Source organism: Agelaius tricolor, unplaced genomic scaffold, assembly GCF_023055355.1.
Source record: "Agelaius tricolor isolate 1412-34295 unplaced genomic scaffold, bAgeTri1.0.p SCAF_31, whole genome shotgun sequence".
Taxonomy (NCBI): Eukaryota; Metazoa; Chordata; class Aves; order Passeriformes; family Icteridae; genus Agelaius; species Agelaius tricolor.
Genome location: NW_027269291.1, coordinates 3985992 through 4009343, shown reverse-complemented (window position 1 = coordinate 4009343; position 23352 = coordinate 3985992). Strand labels below are relative to the sequence as shown.

The window sequence follows — 23352 nt, the reverse complement described above, 5'->3', positions numbered from 1 at the left end:
GGCATGGAGATGTCCCAGTCCCAGATAATCCTGGCATGGAGATTTCCCAGTCCCAGATAATCCTGCCATGGAGATTCTCCAGTCCCAGATAATCCTGCCATGGAGATTCCCCAATCCCAGGGAATTCTGGTATAGAGCTCCCTGGCATGGAGATTTCCCAGTCCCAGGGAATCCTGGCATGGAGATGTCCCAGTCCCAGGGAATCCTGGCATGGAGATTCCCCAATCCCAGGGAATTCTTGGAGATTCTCCAGTCCCAGAGAATCCTGGCATGGAGATGTCCCAGTCCCAGGGAATCCTAGCAGGGAGATTCCCCAGTCCAGGAGATTCCTGGCATGGAGATGTTCCAGTCCCAGATAATCCTGGCATGGAGATTCCCTCTTCCCCCCCAGCATTGTTGGGCTCCTGTTCCACCCCTCTTGGAAATCTTTGTGCCTTGGCTTGGGGAGGGGAAGGGCCAAGAGAAAGGAAGGGGAGCAGAGGGATCAGAGTCCTATGCATGTTCTGGAAAGGGGCAGCAGGAATTAAAGCCCAGCAGGACTGGAAATTACCCTGGAGTTGCAAATACAGGGCAGGAATATTGCCAGAGCCCTTGGCTGTGCTGGACACAGCAAAAAGGAGCTGCTGTGTTGGGTCATTATGGGATGTCTGCATTGGGTGTGTGGGGATGGGGTCAGGAAAGCCAAGGCACAGATGGAACAGGACATGGTAAGGATAGAGGTCAGCACAGAATGGCCAAGGAGAGGGCACTGTCACAGACCTGTTTTATGAAAAATCCTTTTGCTTGGATTATTTTCTCCTGAGAAGCTGAGAGGCCTCAGAAATGAAATGTAAGCAATGGTTATCTGCTGCTGTGGAATGCAACAGGTGGAGCTGGGATTGGGCTCACCAAGAGCTTCCCATGTCAGCACTTACTGACTCCAAAGAAAAGCAGCTGCAGGGAATTTAAAACATTTTTATTCTAAATTGCTAACAAGAACCTTGACATAAGTTGACAGAACTTTAAAAGAATATTAATTTTGCACATTCAAGTCAATGTGTATTGTTTTCTAGTGGTAGTATACAGATGGTGGAAATCCAGTCTTTATGAAGGCATTAATCTCTTTCTAGACAAACATCATGTCTGGTTCTTAATTCTTTATGGTTGTATATTCAGATCCCATATTGTACTTTGCATGTTTAGAAATAGACTGCTTGATCTGAACATTTTCAGTCCCAAACATGCATTTTTACTGATTTAAACCATTCCTACTCCCTTCCTCCCCCAATACAGAACAGGTACCTGAGAGCTCTCAAACACGTTTCAAGCATTAGAAAACTGCAAAAACTCGAATGGAAACTGGAAAAAGCACCTCAGTGTCCTCCTGAAACTTCCCCTGTTTGGAGTTGTGTGTAATGCAAGGACTTTGCAGAGGATTCTCTGTTAAGGTCTGCCTGGGGAAGTCCCTCACACACAGGAGACAAAGGCAAAGCTGAAGGTGTGAAGGTGCAAAAGTCAAGGTCAGGATGCTCTCAAAGCAGTCTCTGCAAATGACAACACAGTTTAAAACCCAACCTGAATGCTCGTCATACCCTGAGTGGACAAACTCGGACCCCAACAAAATAAAAACAAGATGTGCATGCACAGTAAAATACTTTTAAGTTTTCTTGTTACAAAAACCAGAGACTTGGCAATTGTGATGTTTTTCCTGTTCACAGGGAGCCACCATGACCCAGGCTTGGGCTAGGAAGGTTTCTGTGTACATTTATCAGTCTATTTTTTTCAAAAACAGTAACAAAATTCACCAAATAAAGGTGAGGGTAACTTTTAAAACAAATTGAGGGAAACATCTGCTAACCAAGGACAGTTCCACATATTCAAATATTACAAGAAATATATCAGGCAACAAAAGCCAGGTGTAGAGAGTCCTGCCATCAGGTCCAGAGCATGTCTGTCTTCTGCAGGAGCTCTTCTGTCCAAAGCAGGGAGACACTCACTGCTGGGGCAAAACTACATTCCAAGGGGAGGAACTAATACTCCGAATTCTGGAAAGGACAAAATTCAATTTTTGCATCAGATGGACAAAGATACAACAACTTCCCCCACTCCCCCAAGGGGCAGTGGCCTCTGCAGAGGCAGCACTTGCTCCCTTGGCAACAAGGCTTGTCTAAAAGGGACATTTCAGTTTGATTTGCCAGACTCAGCCCAACACTGTGGAATTGCAGTCCCTGGCTGTGCAGGAGCTGTGCCTGCAGTGCCCTGACAGCACCAGGTTTAGTTGCTCCCAGTGGGAACCAGGACAATCATTCCCCAAAGCTGTTGCTTTGCTGCTAAAGGCAAATTAAAATCTTTGATTGCAGCATTAGAGCTCCTTGTCTCTCTCCCCCAGATGGAATTTGATTCTTTTTTCCCCCACTGGTGCTGGTTTAAGGACCCAGTTTCACCTCAGCTCTGACTTAACTGGGCCTGACAGTAACCAGAGCACAAAGCAAAGGAACAATTTGGTTTAAGTCAGGGCAGGGTGGGGGTGAAAGGAGATAATGGGGATGCTGTGTTTGGAGAGACAGAGCCAGGAAACAGCTCTGCCTAACCTGGGCCACAGGAATGGAGCAAGGAAACAGAGAGGATGCCTCAAGGAAGGACACAGAGGATGATCTGAGCAGCAATTCCTCAGCAGCTGCTCTGTTCCCCTCCAGCAAGTGCTGCACAGAGGTTTCAGGAGCTCAGTACTCACAGGCCTGCAGACACACTGTATGGGAGGGTCTCGGGGGGCCGCATCCGGGAGGGCAACGAGTTGTTCTGGTCACTGATGGGGCTGGAATTGAGTGGATTTGGTTACTTCTGGCTCACATTTATGCATTTTACTGCAGCAAGGCCCTGGGGGATGGTGCTGTGCTATAAGAATGTGTTTTCTCTTGATGGAGTGACAAAACTATCCTTTTAGTCCCCTTAAAAAGGAAAAAAGCCCAGAAGTTTCTCTCTTCAATTAGGTGAAAAAGACATTTTATAGGCCTAGGGACTTCACCTCAAACTGAAGGACAGCCAATTGACAGGAGCCAAGAAGTCCCACCTAAATAATTCACCAGAAAAAGAAGAAAACAAAGGAACTAAATTGCTTTTGTGAGGTGTTTTACCAGCAGCAAGAACCTCTTGCACCTGGATCAGTTTTTCTCTGCTAAGAGTTTTGTTATTTTGCCTTTTATTAAAACCTTTTTTGTTTCCAACACTGCAACAAAAGCCATCCTGCTGATTTTATGCCTCCAAAGGTAGCTGAGCTATCTTGGGTGTGAAATAGATCTCCAAGAGCTGATGAGACCTGGCTGGAGGAGACAACCATTACTCTGTGCCACCCTGCTGGTGGTGCTGAGGAGAGCTGGAGAGCTCTGAACACCCAAAGGTTTTGTAAGGAGTCTGACAGGTGGAACCAGGCAGTGCTGCTGTCAGCCCCTGTGGAAGAGCTCCCACAGAACTCAGAGCTGCCAGGGGCAGGATTATTGCTGGACTGTAAATGAACCTGTTAAATAAACCTATTAAATAAACCTTAAACCACTTTGCCAGCCAGGGCAGCCCCTTCCTGTTCCTGAGCTCCTTTGTTCCCCCCTGCCCCAAACTCTGACCACACTTTGGAAAGGCCACAAGGGGAGGATTCTACTGACACAGAGCCCAACTCCAGCACATCTACCAGGCCCCAGGAGGCAGGAGCTCACAAGGGATCTCCCAAGGACTCAAAGGGACAACCTTTCTCCCTGCACATTGCCCAGACATCCATCAGTCCCTGAACACAGGCCATGGGCAGGAAGAGCAGCCTGCCACAGGCATGCAGGAGCAGCATCAGTGCTCCTGAGGGTTTCCTGCTCTGATCCAGGCCATGCGAGGAAGGAGGACACACTGAGCCAGCAGCATCTCCTCCCAGGGCTCTACAGCAGCAAAGGCAGCTCCATCAAGGTGAGGCTGGGAGGTAGCTGCAATATTTGTATAGATAAAACTGATGTAAGAATCAGACTTGCATTCCCTACCTGTTCATGGCAGAGTTGATCACACCCCACACAAAAGTAGACTCAGATCCCTCCAGCAAGTCTGTGAAAGAGAGCAGATGTTGTGGCTCAGAACTAAGAAACCCCAGAAACCACCACCAGATCAGTGCCTTAAATGGCTTCCCACTGCCAGAGGGCAGGGCTGGATGGGATTTAGGGCAGGAATTGTTCCCTGGGAGGGTGGCAGGCCCTGGCACAGGGTCCTAGAGCAGCTGAGGCTGCCCCTGGATCCCTGGAAGTGCCCAAGGCCAGGCTGGATGGGACTTGGAGCAGCCTGGGACAGTGGAAGGTGTCCCTGCCCATGGAATGAGATCAGCTTTAAGGTGCCATCCAAGCCAAACCATTCAGGGATTGGGTGATCAGGAATATCTCAGTCATATTTTCACATGTTCAAGAGGGAGGCAAAGTTGACCTATGAGGAATGTGTCTGCTTCACTGAGGAACATGTTTCCATTGCTATCACCACACAAAAGGTACAAAAGCTCTTATGGGAGCAAGGGATGCTTGGAAATCTCTTCTAGAAGGCATTTGGGATTGCTCCCTATAGGAAGCCAACCCTGCTGGGTGCAGAGATCCATGTTCATAGGAAGGAGCAGAAGCAAGGTGTCCTACAAGGCAGCCCTGAGCACTGCTGGGCTCACACTGTCCAGGGAGAGGCAGCAGATGGGCGAGTTCCTCACCTGTTTCCCAGTCTTCAGCACTTGGAGGTGCCTGCCATGTGCTCCCATTGTTCAGCTGCTCCTGTGAGGACTCAGAGGACCGGCTCACTTCAGGAAGAGAGAAAACACAGTGAGCCTTAAATCCATTAAACACTTTGGCTAAACCTGTAAAACACCTCTGGGCTTTAGAGCAAGCCCCATCCAAAGCAAATAGATTGGGGACAGCTGAAATGCAGCAACTTCAAATTTGTTTTTTTAAATGAAAAAGAGAAGACTCTGCTCCCTGGAACTCTGAGCAGGAATTCTGGAGTGAAGAGGAAAGCTGCTGACATGGATGCAGGCATCACTGCCGGTGCATCTCTACAGAGGACAGAAAACTGTGCCCTGTGTGTGCAAGAGTCAAAGGGAGATCAGCTCTGCAAGAGGAGCAGCCCATCCTTGTGGCATTAATGCATCCCACTCCTCCTTCCAGAGGCACTTCCTGCATGGTTTTGGGTAAAACCTTCCCATTCAACAAGCCTGGTAACAAAATACATGCAAAGCCTACCCAGAGCAGCTGCCATATGCCCAAGAAACTGCCCAATAAAGCCAAGCAAATAAGATCAAGCTTCCCCAAAGCTGCTGTGTCACACAAAACCACAGACAACCATTTGCCTCCCACTTTTGGGTTATTCCATGAGGACACCTCAGTCCCCAGGGTGCACAGGGGGTCTCTTACCCACATCTTGCTCCACAAAGGCTTTGTCATTGCACTTCATGATGTGGCTGCTGAGGTCAGCCTGAGGAACCAGGTGACGAGCGTTGAAGGGACATGTGGCCAATTTCTTTGCAATTTCAGGGTTGCTCTGGAAAAGGGAAAACCAAAATTATGTGCCACATCTGTCAAATTCACTTACCTCTTGTTGATACATAGGAAAAAATGACTGGGATGTTCGTGGTGTTGCTTTGAAAAATACAAAAATGAACAAGAAATTGCAATGTATTGGTTAGACACTCACTAAATACAAAAGGGGAAATGAAAACGAATTTTCTTCCATTCCCAGAAACTGAGCCATCCTGACTGAAATGGAACAGACCTTCAGCAAACTCCCTACAGTTCCCTGCAGTGCAGGTGATACTGCCTGCATGGCTTAAAGCACAAATGAAACCATTTTAAAACCAGTAAGGGAGGGACATCAGGCAAATCCAAACCCTTCAGGTGTATTTTAACTAACTGGGCACACAGGCAGAGAAATTCTGTGAGCCTTTCAGAAGAACCAGGGAGCTGGCAGCACTCCACCTGGAATGGTAGGCACCAGTTGTAGTGGCAGAGCTCAGCTGTCACTACAGTAAATTATCTCCTGCAAGGGACAGAGCCTCACTGGGAAAACCCCAGCTCTGCCACTGGACCAGTGCTTGCCTGGCTCTGCTGGGCAGGGATTACACTCACACCCAGGGCTGCTGATCCCTGCCCTCAGCACACCCAGGGCCCCTGGCACTCCCTGCCTGGTACAGCCAGGGCTGCCATGTCCATTGGTGTCTGTCCCTGCTGTCACCTGGCACAAGTGAGGGGCTGCCCTCTGCCAGGGGGCAGGGTTAGGTGGGATATTGGGAAGGAATTCCTCCCTGGGAGGGTGGGCAGGCCCTGGCACAGGGTGCCCAGAGCAGCTGGGGCTGCCCCTGGATCCCTGGAAGTGCCAAAGGCCAGGCTGGATGGGACTGGGAGCAGCCTGGGGCAGTCCCTGCCATGGCAGGGGTGGCTTTCAGGTCCCTTGCAACCCAAACCATCCTGTGATTCCATGATTCTTAAAATAGTTCCAGCCAACAAATCCAACTTGTTCTGCTTGCAGTGTCCCCATTTGGGTCAGGGCTGAGTTCTGTACAGAGCACTGAGCTGGGTGGAAGTGTTAATTGGATTTTATGCATAAGGGATGCAAAGGAAACTCAACAAACTTGTCCCAAGCAAGAGGGACAATCTCCACCCAGACCCTTGCCACTGCAAATAACACACTGTGGCATCTTCAGAGGGACCAGTGACAATCCCCAAGCTCTTCTGCTAATTACTTAGACACTGGCTTTATCTGCTTGATGATCACTGTCCCACCTCATCCTGAAAGTGGAAAAAAGAATATGGCCTCCCTGTGAGCTGCTGGAAGAGACCAGAGTCTCCTCCCTGAACTAACCATGAAGGATCTCTGTCTCCTTCCAACAGAGCCAGACTGTGAATGGGTGAATGTCACACACATCTTTTATCAAAAATCCTTTCCTTAGGATTTTTTCCTCCTGAGAAGGTGAGAAGCTTCAGGAACAAAATGTAACCAATGGTTATCTGCTGCTGTGGAATGCAACAGGTGGAGCTGGGATTGGGCTCATGTGGTTGTTTCTAATTAATGGCCAATCACAGTCAGCTGGCTCGGACTCTCTGTCCCAGACACAAGCTTTTGTTATCATTCCTTCTTTTTCTATTCTTAGCCAGCCTTCTGATGAAATTCTTTCTTATATTCTTTTAGTATAGTTTTAATATAAAATATATCATAGAATAATAAATCAAGCCTCCTGAAACATGGAGTCAGATCCTCATCTCTCCCCTCATCCTCAGACCCCTGTGAACACGGTCACAGGTGAATTCCTGTGTGCCTGAAGCTCTCACTAATCAAATCCTCAAGTTCTATGAAATAAAAGTTAAACAGGGCTACTGTCAGGAAAAGCAGGAACCCAGGGAAGCACAGGGTCACTGCCTGTCCAACTCACCTCCTTACACTTCACCAGGTGATAGGGAAACCTCCGTGCTCTGATCCAATGGTGTTTAACCAAAGGGCACTGGATTAACCTCTCTGGATCCAGCATATCTGGTGCAACAGAGAACAGGGAAGAGCAGCTGGTTAGGAAGATGAGAATCACTCACACACTGGGGAAAACCCCACAGCACCACATCAGGGCTGTGGTCTGAGGGAGTTCAACCAGTTGCTCTTAGTTTGAAACCATTCATTAAGGCAGGCACCTGCTTTGCATAACCAAATTAATTAAACTTGAAGCTCTCATAAGTGGGACATTAGTTAAAACAGAGGAGAGTCAGCACCAGTGAGTGTAATAACTCTTTAGGTTACCTTAATAGGGAGGCAACCACCCTTACTCCAAGGAAAAACCAGCAGCACTTCCCAGCTCCCCTGGAGGAGGATCAGTGGGATCATGGCACATCCTCCAGCAGCTAAACCAAATCTTTTTTCCATCAACAGCTTGTTTTGCTGGAGGCAGAATGTGAAGGAACTGAGTTACATTCTGGAGGTAGCAGTGTGCCTAACATGGTCCATGTGACTCTGAAGCTTTTAATCATGTAATTATTTAGGAGTTGAGGCCTTACTAAAGCAGCAAAAACACTGAGGAACAAACGTTGAATATGAAGCAGCGTGAATGCATGCATACATAATTGTCTGTAAAATAGATTAAAATATAAATATTAATAAATATGCATATTCCCAGTGAGGAAGAGAGGCAGCCAGGAGGAGATACAAGGCCCCAGTACTGCCTGTGGGGTACACACCAAGCAGCCTGGGCTGCTCCCATCCTTTCTGCTCTGCCACTCTTGCTGCAGGAGCTTTCAGCACATTTAGGATTTGATTATGCAGGAGCTAACCCAGCTCTGGGCACTGCCTCTGCTCTTCTCTCTCACACACGTGGCTCCATCAGGCCCCAGCCTGGCAGCTGTTAAAATGCTGTTCCACAAGTCCCAACGAACAGAATTCAGGCTAAGAGGAACTTGGAAAAAGAAGGGACAGACAGGATCCTTGTCTCCACCTGGGCTGTGCAGTGCTGCTGCCTCTGAACACCTCTCACCTCAAGAGCCCGCTCGGGGGAATTACAGCACCTGGCTTTGCATTGGCCCAGCTGCCCCTGGAAGAGCAATCACAAGTGGCTTTGTCACCGAAAACGTGAAAAATTAAGCACTCTAACACTGTTATTTCAGTATGAGAAAGCAGCATTAATTTTTTTTTAGCACTGGCTACGTGGGGGATGCTCTTCCAAACATCCCCTGCTCCCTTCTGAGGAGGGTTTCTTCTCCTTGAACGCCTTCCAACTATGGGGTCTGGCCAAGTTACACCCTTTATCAGGCACACAGTCCTTATTCTCACAGCTAAGATACCCACTAGTGCATGTTAATCACCGATATATGGAAATACAGGATTAAGCACTGTCTGTTTAAGGAATTCACAAGGCTAAACACTACTTGTTAGAGATTTTTCCAATAGCTTCTCTCTCTGAACTGGCGCCACACAAGGCCAAGTGTGTTGCCAGTGAAGGGAAAGGGGGCAGAGAGGAGCAGCAGAGGAAGAGCAGAGCCCTCGGCAGCACAGGAGCAGCTCAGGCAGCCAAGCAGCCGTAATTTATACACGGCTGAAACCACCAAAGGCACCACCACAGCAATGCCACGTGCTGGGAGATCCTTGCGCCTGCATTGAAACGGATCCCAAAACCGCCTGGAGCGGCTGAGCCGGGAGACACCGGGGCAAGCCACGCTCGAACCAGACAAAACAAAGTCGCTTTATTCAGTCAAATTCTGCACCCGCACCAGCTGCACCTGGTGGGGCGACCCGAGCTGGAATCACCGGGAGAGAGCCCGCCCGGCTCGGGCACAGGGCATGGGGACGGACTCGGGCCCAGAGGGGACAGACATGGCCCGGGGTGGGGGACAAACCCGGCCCCAGGGCGAACAGACCCCAGTGACGCCGGTGTTGTCCCGGCCATGCCCGCACCGACCGACGGGCGCTTTCCCGTCCCTCCCCAGCCAAGCCTCGAGCCTCACCGAAGTCCTCCTCGAGCTCCATGGCGGGGCCGGCCGGGGTCCGCTCTGGGGCTGGGTCCGCTCTGGGGCGAAGCGTGGAGTCGGCTGTGGGGGCCGAGTCTGCCTCGGGCTTGGTTGTGGGGGTGGAGTGTGGAGTCGCCTCTGGGTCCGAGGCTGTCTCCAGGCCGGCTGCGGGGGCGGGTGCGGAGTCGGCTTTGGGTTTGAGCCCGCCTCAAGGCTGGCTACGGGGGGGGGGGTGTGGAGTCGGCCGTGGGTCAAGTCCACCTCGGGGTTGGTTGTGGATCCGAGTCCACCTCGGGGTCGGTTGTGGGGCCGGCTGTGGGTCCGAACCCGACTCGGAGTCGGTTGTGGGGCTGGCTGTGGGTCCGAACCCGACTCGGAGCTGGTTGTGGATCCGAATCCGCCTCGGGGTCGGTTGTGGGGTTCGGCTGTGGGGCCGCTCTCGCCTGTCCCGCCCAGCCGCGGTTGCCGGGGCAACGCCGCGCGCGCGGCGCCATCGAGGGCGGCCGGGCCTGGAGCCGCCGCTGGGCCCCAACCCGGGCCGGGACCCTGGAACCGCCCTGAGGCGTTGGGGAATGTTCGGCACAGAAATCAATATTGGGGAATGTTCAGCACAGAAATCAGTGTTGGGGAATGTTCAGCACCGAAATGAACCCATTTAGATAAAACGAGTCTAGGCTTATGATGTGTCTAGGCTTAGACTCAGCCCTGATGTTTTTAACTGGGACTGCTGCAGCCTTAGGCGCTGGTTATTGTAATATGTGGTGTGAGGTAGTTCGTGCTTATATGAAATACATATAAAATAAAATTGTAACAAAAATCTAAAAGCCTAAGACCGCTGATGCTCAGGAGAGAGATTGCCACATCGAAATTGTGAAACTCCAGATGGCAGCAAGGAAAGAAAGCCTAATTAGAAAGCAAAAGGACGTGGCCAGTGCGGAGATTGGCCTTTCTCAGACTATCCTGGGAACACCCAAGAGCGATCAGCACTTGATAAATGTCTTCAATCAAGATAACCGAAGTAATGTCAGAAACATACATCTGAATACAGAGTTCCATAACTCACATCAAGGTTGTCCAGCCCTGCACAGAGAAAAGAGACTTCATGCATATGCAGAGTGACAAAAGAAATGGGGGCACCTCTGCCTCAGGCAGAAAAAACTGTATAAAACAGCCCTGCTGGAGATGGCATTTGTGAACAGAGGGGATTCGATGAGGTCGGATCGAGGTTCACCCAGCGCCGATCCTGAACTCGACACTGTCTCTTTGACTGTGGCTATCGAGGACCGCGTTTTCGGTCACAAAAATAAAATCTTTTGCTATCATTATTAATTTGGCTTTCTTGTTGATTATTTATAACAGCAGCTTATTGGTATTTGCTGATTTGTACTAGCCAAGCACATTGGTGTGAAAAATGCATGTATTTTATGATTGGCTTTTTGCAAATATTAAATTGAATATTATATGTGTTGTGCTAGAAAGTGATACTGTATTAATTCTCTTTTAAGTACTGTTTTAAATATAGTTTTAGGTTATAAAAATTGTTAAAATAGAAATGATGCTATGTAGGATACTTTTTTTAAAGAAAGGACTCGCAGCAAGATAGCAGCCACAGGACACCTGAATCTTTCAGAGAAAGAGAATTAATTGTTCCATTATCAGAAGAAACAAACTTCTTCCCACCTCGAAGGCGCTGTTAGGATTCAGAGGAAGAAGTTGACGATGACCAGACAGAATCCTGTGTTTGAATGGAATTTATGCATCATGTATGAGGTGTATGAAGATGCAACAGGCTGTTGCTTTTAAGGGTTAATCCTTTGTTAACGGGGTCCTTTTTTGGGCTCGTGCTGCCCAGAAAAGGTACCCGGACTGTCCGTAACTCTTTGTATTTATTGTCTCATATTGTCCTAATTCAATTTGTCCAAATTATTATTACTCTAATTGTATTACTATTTTTATAACCATTTTATTACTATTAAACTTTTAAAATTTTAAAAACAGCTGATTAGCATCTTTCACATTGGAATTGCTTTGTAGGCTTAAAACCAGTATATATACTTTGCTGAACTTGAAAGTGGTGTGTGCTGTGAGTAGAGCAGTGATTCCCCGGCCACCCAGTGTTGCTTGATTCTTTCTTTACAATAAAAGATATAAAATTGAAATTTTATATCAATGCCAAGTCCCCCCAGTGACAGGCTTGCCCCATTCCCAGCTGCCTGGTGCAAGGGGCATGTGCTACCCTCCCTGCACATGTCCCAGGTGTGAAAAACACCTTCACTCTCCTGTGAAAATTTTAAAAGTTTAATAAAAAGACAGTAGGAGACAAATAAAGCAAAGGGTTAAAAATGGCTGGGTGCTTGGCATTCAGCTAAGAGCACCCTGTTATCTTTGGAGATACCCCTTAAACACCTTTTAATTACATCGGCCTGTGCCATATTAATAAACAATTATGCAGAGTAAACTTTTCCCCCAAACTAGTTTATATGTTCCAATTATTGTTTAGCTTGGCTGCTCCTTGGATTCACCTTTTCAGATCATGTGTTTGGGTGCTGTTTTTAGTCCTTTTTTTATCATCACCTCCAGTTTTTGGGCCTTGGTCCACTCTGTCTTCAGACAGTGAGTGCTGATGGTTGGCAGATCTGTCCAGGTCTCCTCATCCTGTGTTCATTGAGTGTTACCCCATCCAAGCAGGCATTTTAACACAAGCACACTGATATCAGCTATTTCACTATTATGTCTGAGCTTCATTAACAACAGAAATAAAAGCTATCTTTATAACAAAGTAACTTTAATGCCATATGTAAAAAATCCGTTTTAATATTTGTAAAAAGCCAATATTATAATATGTATCTATAACACAGGGTTGTCTGGTGGCAACAACACAGAGGGGAGAAGAGAGGAATAAAGGGAGGACAAAAGGTCACACATCAAAAGAACTTTAAACCTTTATAAAGCTTCTTTTAAGAGACATAATATCCATTCCTCATCTGCCAAAGCCAGTCACCACACCACATAAGACAAATTATTTTGGCTGGAATGGAGTTGATTCAGCCTGTGATTGCACAGTAGCTGGCACAGTGCTGTGCTTTGACTTTAGTATGGGAAAAACACTGATAATGTTGCCCACAAAAATTGCATTGATTACCTGGCGTGTAACAAGCCAATAATTACACACTCTAGGGAAATATTGATTATTTATGTCAGAATTGCACAAGCCTGGGTAGTCAGTGGAATTCCACAAATCAAGCATGCCGAATATGAAAAGTTTTTACTATTTATACATTTTAGCCAATAAAGGAATTAGTGTTCAATGGCTACACGTAACATAGCTCTTTTATTAATTAGTATTCTCTCTTCTGTTGGCTAATGACTCTCTAATTTCTCATGTTATTTAGTCCCCATGCTCAGTCTTTCTCTTCTTCTGGGTGAGGGGGTTTCTTGGGTCAGTGCTCTGTGTGTTGGTGGCTGTGACCTGCCCCTGCTGGAATTATCTTTTACCCACTTGGAGCTGATTTTAACACTGTTCTTGAGCTGGCTTTGTTAGTTTCTTCCTTATCTTGGGAGTTCTGTCAGATGTCCTTGAAAGGTGTAAATTCTACATTCCTGGTGTCCTGTACAGTGTTTTGCCCTCCTTCACAAGCTTTGTTAACCTCTCCCTAGCTCTGAGATCAATGAAGCCTGTCCAGCCTAAACCTTAACAAGGCAATTCCAGGAGCAGGTTGTCTTTCTGACACCTGGATGTGACTTATACAGTTTGTTGGCTGCTCTCTATTTCACAGATTAAATCTCTCTTCTTGTCGATTAGTCTTGATCCTCTTTTGAGCAGGGGAATAAATGAGAGGGAAACATGGACTGCGATGCAAAAGAACTTTATTGAGTCAAACCAGGAAAATTAGGTCAATCCAAGGTGAGGGGCCAATGCAGAGAGCACCAGGGGCAAACAACAGTCTGTTGTGATTTCCAAGCAGGTGCCCACAAAGGAGTGCAGAGCCAGCAGTGCTCCCCAGGATGGCTGAGTGGGACTCACAGCCCGGGGAGCACAAGGGAACAAGGACACAGGAGGGAAAGGAGAGAGTGGCAGGGGACAGAGGCAGGGCTGGGCTGTGCTTGCCAAGAGCCCAGGCTGGCTCTGTCCCTCTGCAAGGGCTGCAGGGCTTGCTCAGCCCCTCAGGAAGCACCAAGGCCATGCTGCGTGCCCAGGGCGGTTCCACCTGGGAGTGCCTGGGTTCCTTCCCCAGCAGCTTCAGCAGGGGAGGCCACAGAGGCCACTGCCCAGGCCAGAGAGGCCAAAGCCCCCAGAGCTGATGGGCACTCCCTGAGAGCTGAGGATGCTGCCCACAGCAGCAGAGGTGGAGGATCCCACGGCGGTGTTCTGGGGGAAGGAGCTGAGGATGGGCCCAGGCAGGGTCACCACCACGGGCGAGGGCTGGATGAAGACGGTGGAGTCCTGGCACTGCCTGACACAGGGCTCATTGCAGCTGCTGCCCAGCGGGGTGGGGCCACAGGGCTGGCACCGGGTGGAGCAGGACATGGCTGGGGCTGCAGGTGCACCTGGGAGATAAAGAAGGGGAAAGCAGAGCACAAGGAGTGGGTGAGGATCAGCCTGGCACCCCAGCATGAGGGACCAAAGGCATGAACTGGAGACAAGCCCAGGGGCTGTATAGAGAGACCCACAGGCTTCTCCTTTCCTCAGAAGAGCCCTGCCAAGAGCTACCCAAGGAAGATCCCTGTCTGGTCCATAGCTCTGGAAGCACCTCAGACAAATCCCAGCCTTTCCCCATGTTACACCTTCTGCCTCCTTCCCTCACCCATGGCAAGAATCCATATAAGACAAAAAAAGCATGTATAAACTGAGAAATCCCATGAGAGGAGGAGAAGGATGAGAAAAAGCTTCAGACTCACCTTGTTCTCAAGGAGATGGAGAGAGGAAGAGTGGATGAGGGAGTGAGGAGAATGAGCCCCTTTTATACTGCTCCTATACTGCCCCAGGCTCACAGTAAGTGCACAGGGCAACAATTTTCCTACAGACTCATCTCCAAAGCAAAATATCCTTCCTAATGCCACAGGGTGTGTTTTGGTTTACATCAATGCTATAATTTAATTTCCACGTTTCTGACATCCCCACTGGGTCATGAAGATCCCTTTCATGTTAAGGCATGAGAAGCCAAACGATTTTTCTTGCAGGAACACATGAGTAATGGCTGGACTCAATCATCTTGGAGGTCTTTCAAGCCTCCTGAAACATGGAGTCAGATCCTCATCTCTTCCCTCATCCTTGGACCCCTGTGAACACCGTCACACTTTACCACTCCTTCTGATTCTGTGATTCATTAATTCTCTGATCATTGGCAGGAATCAAGTCTCAAACAGATCACTGGGTTTAGCCATTGGGTTGCTCATCAATGTGTGAGGGAGGTGTTGGGTGTCTGGACCATTCCTTGTTCTCCCTCTCTCCTCACCCACGATGCCCTTTGGCTGCACAATGTGGAGCCTGACCTGGATGACACAACAAGCACAGGCCACTTTTCCAATACATGCTGTCAGTACTGAGAACACGTGTGAGGGAGCTGCCAAGCATCCCATTTCCCTGGGCCAGGATGGAGCTGCCCTTGTGTGACTGTGTTCATAGGGGTCTGAGGATGAGGGGAGAGACGAGGATCTGACTGCATGTTTCAGAAGGCTGATTTATTATTTTATGATATATACTATATTAAAACTATACTAAAAGAAGAAAGGATTTCATCAGAAGGTTAGCTAAGAATAGAATAGCAAAGAATGCTTGTGTCTCTGACAGAGAGTCTGAGCCAGCTGACTGTGATTGGCCATTAATTAGAAACAACCACATGAGGCCAATCCCAGATGCACCTGTTGCATTCCACAGCAGCAGATAACCATTGGTTACATTTTCTTCCTGAGGCGTCTCAGCTTCTCAGGAGGAAAAAATCCTAAGGAAAGGATTTTTCATAAAAGATGTGTGTGACACCCTTGCTGGAGGGGGACTCAGCCCTGCCTTGGACAGCCCTGCAGACATCACACCCTCCTGCCTTGGCCTCACACCAAAAGGCTGACACACAACCAACCCAAAATTAGAGCGTGACTTGCCACTGGTAGGGAGAGTCTCCCCCTGGAAATTTGCCTACTGAAGGCATTCCCTTGCCCTCTGGGATGCATCCCAGCTGCCTCCATGTCTGCAGGGCAGGGCAGTGCATCAGTCCTTGGTGTATTTTGAGAGCAGGTTTTGTAGCCAGGGCTTTTCTGAGCACATCCCCTCCCTGAGCATCCCCAGGCATGTGGCACTGCAGTTTCCCCAAAGCTCTCACATGTGGGGAAATGGAGGAGGTTTCCTTCCCTCTCCAGTGGTGCTGGGTTCTGTAGACTGAGGAGGCATTTGGAGCATTAGAAAGTCCCAATTCCCTGCAGAAGCCACAGAACTTTGGACCCCAGGATGTCAAAAGCTTTGACCCCACAGCAGTGGGGCAGTGTTTTCTGAAACCCCTTCTTTCAGCTCCTGAGCCTCCAGGAGAGCTCCCCTCCACAGCCAGGTGTCTTTTCACCAGGAAGATGAGTCCTTGTGTCCATTCTGTCCCTCCATCAGCATCTCCTCCTGTTTTCCTGTGTTTTGCCATTTCATGTCTTTTTGATCCACGAGGTGCCCTGTAAGATGCTGCCAGCTTGTCTGATCTCTTCACAGGTGCCTGTGAAGGCACATCTCACCTGCCAGATGTGAGTGGAAGAGTTAGCATGTTTGAAGTCCAGGGTCTGTACATTGGTACTCAAATCATCCCTGACCTAACCCTGACTTGAAGCCTTCCCTGACTGCTGGCACCTCCCAAAGGGGGCTCGGAGGTGCTTTCTTTGACACCAACACTCCTGTGCCCATCACCAGCTCACACACTTACATTGCTCCACTCTGTTTAAATGCACCCACAGCTGATCCTCCTCCTCAGGAGGGGAGGTTTTCCCTACCCCTATTTCTGAGCAATATCAGGAGGTTTTTTCCTGTGATACTAAAATGAAGTCCAAGGCCCAGAAGCCTTGAAGAACCTTCCCCTTTCCTGTAACCTCTGTCCCCAGTGTAGCTGCCCCAGTCAGCCTTGGCTCAAGCCACACTTTTGCTGTTGCCCTGTGTGGAAGATCTTCTTCTTTCCCACCATCAGCTTTCCTGGTTCATCTCCAGGTGGGCTTTGGCTTTCCAACCCCAACGCTGGAACTCTCAGCCTGGCAAATGATCTGCATCAAGAGGAAGGGAGAGGAAAGCATTTCCCTGGAGCAGCAGTGTCCAGTGGGAGCTGGAGTGAGGAGAGAGGGAGGAGAGAGCAGCAGGCAGGACATGGTGTGAGAAGGAGGAGCCTTTGGGTGCTCTGCTGCTCTTTGGGGCAGGGCAGAGCTGGGGCTGTATTGTAAATCGAAGGCAACTCTGACAAAGGGGAGAGAAAATGATGCATCTGACTCCATTGATATCAGAAGGCTAATTAATGACTTTATTATACTATACTAGATACATTTCATCTAAACTGAATCTGCCAAGCACTCACTCTGCACACACTGCACAGAATCTCGTGGCTGTCAGTGACAGTCCTGACACACAAACACACACACCTGGCCCTGACAGGGGAAACAAATCACCATCACTGTGGGTAAACAATCTCCATATTGCATTCTACTCTGGCACAAACACAGGCACAGCAAGTGGTAAGAATTGTGTTTTCCCTTTCTTTGAGGTTCAGAGAATGAGAATCTCAGAAACCCTTGGGAAGAATTGTGCCTTGCTTTTCTCTGTGAAGAGAAATGTGGCAGTAGGGCTGTCCCTGCAGAGGCAGCTGCCACCAGGGGCAAGGCAGCTGCCCTGGGCCAGCATCCCCTGCCTGCAGGGACCCTCCGGCCTGGGGGCACCTCCTGTGCCTGCAGGGACACCTCTGATCCCGGGGGTGCTCAGGCCTGGCCTGGCACACGTGGAAGGAGCTGCAGCACAGAGCAAGCATGTCAGAAATGAGGAAATGGAATGGCAGCCTGGATGGAAATCAAACCACAGCGTGTGGCGTTAGGGCGGATATTTTGCTTTGGAGGTGAATGTGTTGGAAAATTACTGTCCTAGTGCAGTGCCTGGGGGAATGGGGCAGTGCAGGAGCTGTATAAAAGGGGGACCTTCTCCTTGCTCTCTCATTCACTCCTCTCACCTCCATCTCATTGAGAACAAGGTGAGTCTGAAGCCCTTGCTTTTCTTCCTCCTTTGGGCTTTCTGATCACATTCTGTGCTTTAATTCCATTTGGGTTGCTGAGAGCTGCTTGTTATGGGAGAGGGAAGGGGCAGAAGTTGTTCATGGAAAGACGTTGGGTTTTGGATGAGCTGATCCTGAGCTGTTGTGCATGGGGAGAGGCTGGGTTTTGTCTGTGATTTCTCGTGAGTTCTGGCCTAGGTGTGGAAGTCCCTGCACTTGGTCACCCTTAAGGAGATTCTTGGGAGCCTGAGCAAACAGTGAAGGGGTTGGGTCTCTCTAAGCATCCTCCTGCTGTCTTCTCCATCTCTTTGCTATTCTCCATCACAGTGTGCCAACAGACTGCACTGACATAGTGCAGTCAACTCTGCTTCCCCCTTCTTTATCTCCCAGGTGCACCTGCAGCCCACAGCCATGTCCTGCTACACCCGGTGCCAGCCCTGTGGCCCCACCCCGCTGGGCAGCAGCTGCAATGAGCCCTGTGTCAGGCAGTGCCAGGACTCCACCGTCTTCATCCAGCCCTCGCCCGTGGTGGTGACCCTGCCTGGGCCCATCCTCAGCTCCTTCCCCCAGAACACCGCCGTGGGATCCTCCACCTCTGCTGCTGTGGGCAGCATCCTCAGCTCTCAGGGAGTGCCCATCAGCTCTGGGGGCTTTGGCCTCTCTGGCCTGGGCAGTGGCCTCTGTGGCCTCCCCTGCTGAAGCTGCTGGGGAAGGAACCCAGGCACTCCCAGGTGGAACCGCCCTGGGCACGCTGCATGGCCTTGGTGCTTCCTGAGGGGCTGAGCAAGCCCTGCAGCCCTTGCAGAGGGACAGAGCCAGCCTGGGCTCTTGGCAAGCACAGCCCAGCCCTGCCTCTGTCCCCTGCCACTCTCTCCTTTCCCTCCTGTGTCCTTGTTCCCTTGTGCTCCCCGGGGCTGTGAGTCCCACTCAGCCATCCTGGGGAGCACTGCTGGCTCTGCACTCCTTTGTGGGCACCTGCTTGGAAATCACAACAGAATGTTGTTTGCCCCTGGTGCTCTCTGCATTGGCCCCTCACCTTGGATTGACCTAATTTTCCTGGTTTGACTCAATAAAGTTCTTTTGCATCGCAGTCCATGTTTCCCTCTCATTTATTCCCCTGCAGATCCTCTCCCAACATGCCCAAAATGAGAGGTGTTGCTCGGTGCTGATTGTGGGAAGGGATTGTGGGGGATGTTTTTTCACAGGGTGTTAACACAGGCTCACTTTAAATATTCTTAATGATGCAATAGGAAACTCCATTTTCTAATTTTCTCTACTGACATCTAATTGCTGCTTCCAGTAAATTGTACTTATCTAAGCCTGTGATCTTTGGTTTTTGTGCTTACAATTCTCCTCCACAGCCCTCCACAGAAGGAGGGGAAGGGGTGAGAGCAGCACATGGCTTTATTTGAAACATTAAATGGAAAATACCATTGTCAAATCACGACAAAGATCTTACTGTACTTTCCAGCCTCATTCAGTAAAAAAGGAGCCCTAACCAGCGGAACAGGCAGCAGCTGCCTCCCCTGGTCAAGGATATCTGGGAATAAAAAGCCTTAAAGATGTAATTGTCCTGGTTTGGCCCAGGTGAGCAGGAGGGGGCATGGGCAAGACCTCCATGTTATCATTCCAGCTCATGTCCATTCCATATTTATTCTCTTGCTTCCAGGAAGAAGGCTGTTCCTCCCAGTGGGAAAAACCCTGAAGAAGGGTGAAACCACCTGAAATTGTTTCACTTTCCTGTAAATAATTTCTTAGTCTCATAGCTTTTGGTATTAATATTGTAGCTGTTACTGTTTGTTTTCTTGTCTCATTGCTGTTTCCAGTAAATTGTTCTTATCTCAACCTTTGATCTTTGACTTTTGTGCTTCCAGCTGGAAGCTAAGGGGAAGCCAGTGTTGGTGTGGATTTTTTTTTTAGCAAGACTACTAAATTGGAGAATACCATCCCTAAACCACAACAGTAACAAATCAAGACGTTGTGTGCCAGTGGAGCAGATTGCAGTTAGCATCTCTTACTCTGGGACATCCATGGAAAAAGAAGTTTTTAAGGATGTAGTAAATCAAGATGTTGATGTGTGCCTATGCATACATTGCTAACCTGACAGAATATTCAAGGTCCATGTATCCTATAGCTGAATTCTGTTCATTGCAATACTGAAAGTCACACCTACAGGTCAAAAAGACCCTGTGGCCAGGTGAAGAGCCTTCTCCTGAGCTGGGGTTGTGTCTCTTGTATGGAACTCAGCACCCAATCCCAATAGAGAGCTGTACTTGGAAAGCTTCTAACTCTGAATTTCTGAGTACAAATAATGGCATGAAAAGTCTGGTGGGTATGCTTGATTTGAGGAATTCCACCAAGCACCCAGGCTTGTGCATCTCTAACATAAATAATCAATGTCTGTGCTGTGTGTGACTATTGAGTTGTTGTGGAGTGGGTCACAAATCTGATTTTCTGGGCAACACAACCAAACCCAATCTGTGATTCCATGGGAACACAGTCTGTGAGAAGGCAACCCACTGCACTGTGTCCCTCCTTTTTGGAATCCTGTGGTTAGGATGGGACCTCCTGGAGTGTGATGGGAAACTGGTCCTTTGTCTTGTGTGTAACTCATTCACTGCTGAGTACGTGTGTCAAACATTCAGCTTAAAGAGGACAGAGGTGCATGGTTGTCCCTGGACTATGCAGGATAATTTTATTAAGTTCTAGGGTTATTCTATTCTATTCTATTCTATTCTATTCTATTCTATCCTATCCAAGAAGAACTTTGGGGTGCCTATGGGATGATAGGCCTGCCACAAACCAGAACTGTGCTCTGGCAGCCCAGAGAGCCAACTGTGTCCTGGGCTGCATCCAAACCAGCTTGGACAGCAGGACAAGGGAGGGGATTCTGCCATGAACAGGTGAGACCCCACCTGCAGAGCTGCCTCCAACTCAGGGGTCCCAGCACAGGAAGGACATGGAGCTGTTGGAGCGAGTCCAGAGGAATCTGAGAGTGTCAGAGGCATGGAGCAGCTCTGCTGTGAGGAAAGGCTGGGAGAATTGGGGTTGCTCAGCCTGGAGAGGAAAAGCTTTGGGGTGATGTAATTGTGGTCTTGCAGTACCTGAAGGGAATTTACAGTCAAGATGGGAAGAGACTATTTACAAGAATATGTAGTGACAGGAGAAGGGGAATGGCTTCACACTGACAGAGAGTAAATTTAGACTGTATATCAAGAAGCAATCCTTTATAACAAGGGTGGAGAGGCCCTGGCACAGGGTGCCCAGAGAAGCTGTGGCTGCCCCTGGATCCCTGGAGGCGTTCAAGGCCAGGCTGAGATGGGGCTTGGAGCAATCTGGGATAGTGTAAGTTGTCCCTGCCCATGAGAGGGGATGGAACTGGATGAGCTTTAAGGTCCTTTCCAAGCCAACCCATTCTGAGATTTTACCATTCTTTTCAGATCCATTGAGACAGGGAAACTCAGAACCCAGAGGATCCCTCAATGCACACTGAGCACTCCCAATGCCAGCCTGTGTTGACAGCCAGTGCAAAACCAGCTCCAACAACACCCCCCAAAAACACCCTGGGGCAACACCTCTGCCTTGGGAGAGTGTCTGCAGGGCAAAGGATGACACAGAGGCACAGGCTGGGATGCAGCAGAATTTAATGAGTCAAAAGAGGGAGGAGAGGGGGATCCAGGTGGAGACTCCCAGGTGGAGCAGCTTCAGCAGGGGAGGCCACAGAGGCCACTGCCCAGGCCAGAGAGGCCAAAGCCCCCAGAGCTGATGGGCACTCCCTGAGAGCTGAGGATGCTGCCCACAGCAGCAGAGGTGGAGGATCCCACGGCGGTGTTCTGGGGGAAGGAGCTGAGGATGGGCCCAGGCAGGGTCACCACCACGGGCGAGGGCTGGATGAAGACGGTGGAGTCCTGGCACTGCCTGACACAGGGCTCATTGCAGCTGCTGCCCAGTGGGGTGGGGCCACAGGGCTGGCACCGGGTGTAGCAGGACATGGCTGTGGGCTGCAGGTGCACCTGGGAGATAAAGAAGGGAAAATCAAGGCATGAGGGATGTTTCAAATGGAATGTGTCACCCCCCTGTATGAGGGAGTCCCTTTTCCTCATCCATAAAGACTTCACCAGGATCCCAGAGGCATCTCCTTTCCCTCAGAAGAGCACAACAGGAGTTGCAGGCCCAGGGAGGACCCCACATAGCCCACTGCTCCAGAGACATCTCTGCAAAGTCTGAACCTTTTCCTCTCCCCATTTTCTTCATCCTTTCCTCTCCCAGAGTAAGCATTCTTGAAGCCCCAGAATATGACAGAGAGGTATTTGCAGAGACACCCCATAAGAAAAGGAGGACAAGATGAAAGTCTTCAAAACTCACCTTGTTCCCAACAAGATGGAGCTGAAGGAGTGGATGAGAGAGTGAGAAGAAGGTGCTGCTTTTATACTGCTACTGCACCGCCCCAGACCCTCTGTCACTGCACAAGGACAGTAATTTTCCTACAGACCTGCCTCCCAAGCAAAATATCTTCCCTGATGCCACAGGTTGTGCTTTTGTTTCCATCAGCTCTGCCATTTTAATTTCCTCATTTCTTATGTGACTAATAGGCCTCCAAGGATTATTTCAAGCACTGAGATGAAAGACCCAAGGTTTTTCTGAGCAGTGACACATCAGGACGTGCAGAAGATGAGTTGCACATGCTGGAGGGGTCTGTGCAGACAGTTGACACCTATTTAGGAAATATGCTCTGGTTGTTTTCTACCCTCTTTGCAGGCAGCTGAACATCCCCTCCCTGTCTTCTCCTCTTGGGGCAGTTTGTTTGGCAAGGCTGTCCCCTCTCATGGCTGCATTGTGGGGTTACCAATGTGTGCCACCAGCAGTTGTGAGGGAAAATAACTTTGCTCTCCTGAACACCAGGATTCCTTGAGATGCCTCGTGGAGCTGGGTCCCTTTTCACTCTCATAGAGGTGTGTGGAAGTTCAGAAAATACCTTGCTCTTCCCATTTTCCCCAGATCACCCTACACTTTGGCCCCATACTAGCCAAGGATGCTTTTCCAAACCAAGCTAATTGTCCTGAGAGCCCCCTGAGCTGTGGGAGTGATGGTAACAAGTTCATGCTGAGGGCAATTTCTGTTTGAGCTGCCTGGAGCTCTGTACAAGGAACAGCCCAGTGACTGAAGATGGTTTGGCTGAGGTGTGGATGGAGCTGCCCTTGCTGGAGGGGAATTCAGCAGTGTTGGCTCATGGGCTGCACACAGCACATCACAAGGCCAGCCCAAAATTACACTGTGACTCCCCACAGGTAGAGAGAGTCTCCCCCTGGAAATTTGCCTACTCAAGGCATTCCCTTGCCCTCCTGGGATGCTCCCCAGCTGCCTCCATGTCTGCAGGGCAGGGAAGTGCAGCCCTGCTTGATGTGGTTTGAGAGCTGGGCCCTTCTGAACTTGTCCCCTCCCTGAGCATCCCCAGGCATGCGGTACCACAGGGTCCTTCCAGCTCTCACTCACTCGGGAGCTGGGCATGATTCAACTTCTCTGAAAGGTAAAACATGCCCAGGTGCTGATTTGTGCTCCAGGCTGAGGCAGCCTTTGGGTCAGGGGAAACGAAGCATGAAGAAGCACTAATGGCAGAAGTCATGTCATGTAAAGCCAAGGGATGTGTCCCAGATGGTGGGGAGATGTTTTCCACAAACCTT

The 23352-nt window shown here is 49.4% G+C and overlaps 2 protein-coding genes across 2 annotated transcripts; one reads left to right on the top strand and one right to left on the bottom strand.

Moving 5' to 3' along the window:
* Nucleotides 1-940: 940 nt before the first annotated feature.
* On the bottom strand, nt 941-9620 carry LOC139601517 (gametocyte-specific factor 1-like). Its single transcript, XM_071450649.1, has 7 exons — nt 9453-9620; nt 7403-7500; nt 5391-5517; nt 4694-4780; nt 3996-4056; nt 2714-2794; nt 941-2024 (listed from the first exon to the last, which is right to left on the bottom strand). The coding sequence occupies exons 1-7, from the start codon at nt 9472-9474 to the stop codon at nt 1973-1975; spliced, it is 528 nt and encodes a 175-aa protein (XP_071306750.1). The 5' UTR covers nt 9475-9620; the 3' UTR covers nt 941-1972.
* Nucleotides 9621-13780: 4160 nt separating this feature from the next.
* LOC139601563 (feather keratin 1-like) lies at nt 13781-18370 on the top strand. The gene is made up of 3 exons (XM_071450688.1): nt 13781-13945; nt 17548-17631; nt 18062-18370. Exons 1-3 carry the CDS (start codon nt 13781-13783, stop codon nt 18368-18370), a joined length of 558 nt encoding a protein of 185 aa, XP_071306789.1.
* The last annotated feature ends 4982 nt before the right edge of the window (nt 18371-23352 follow it).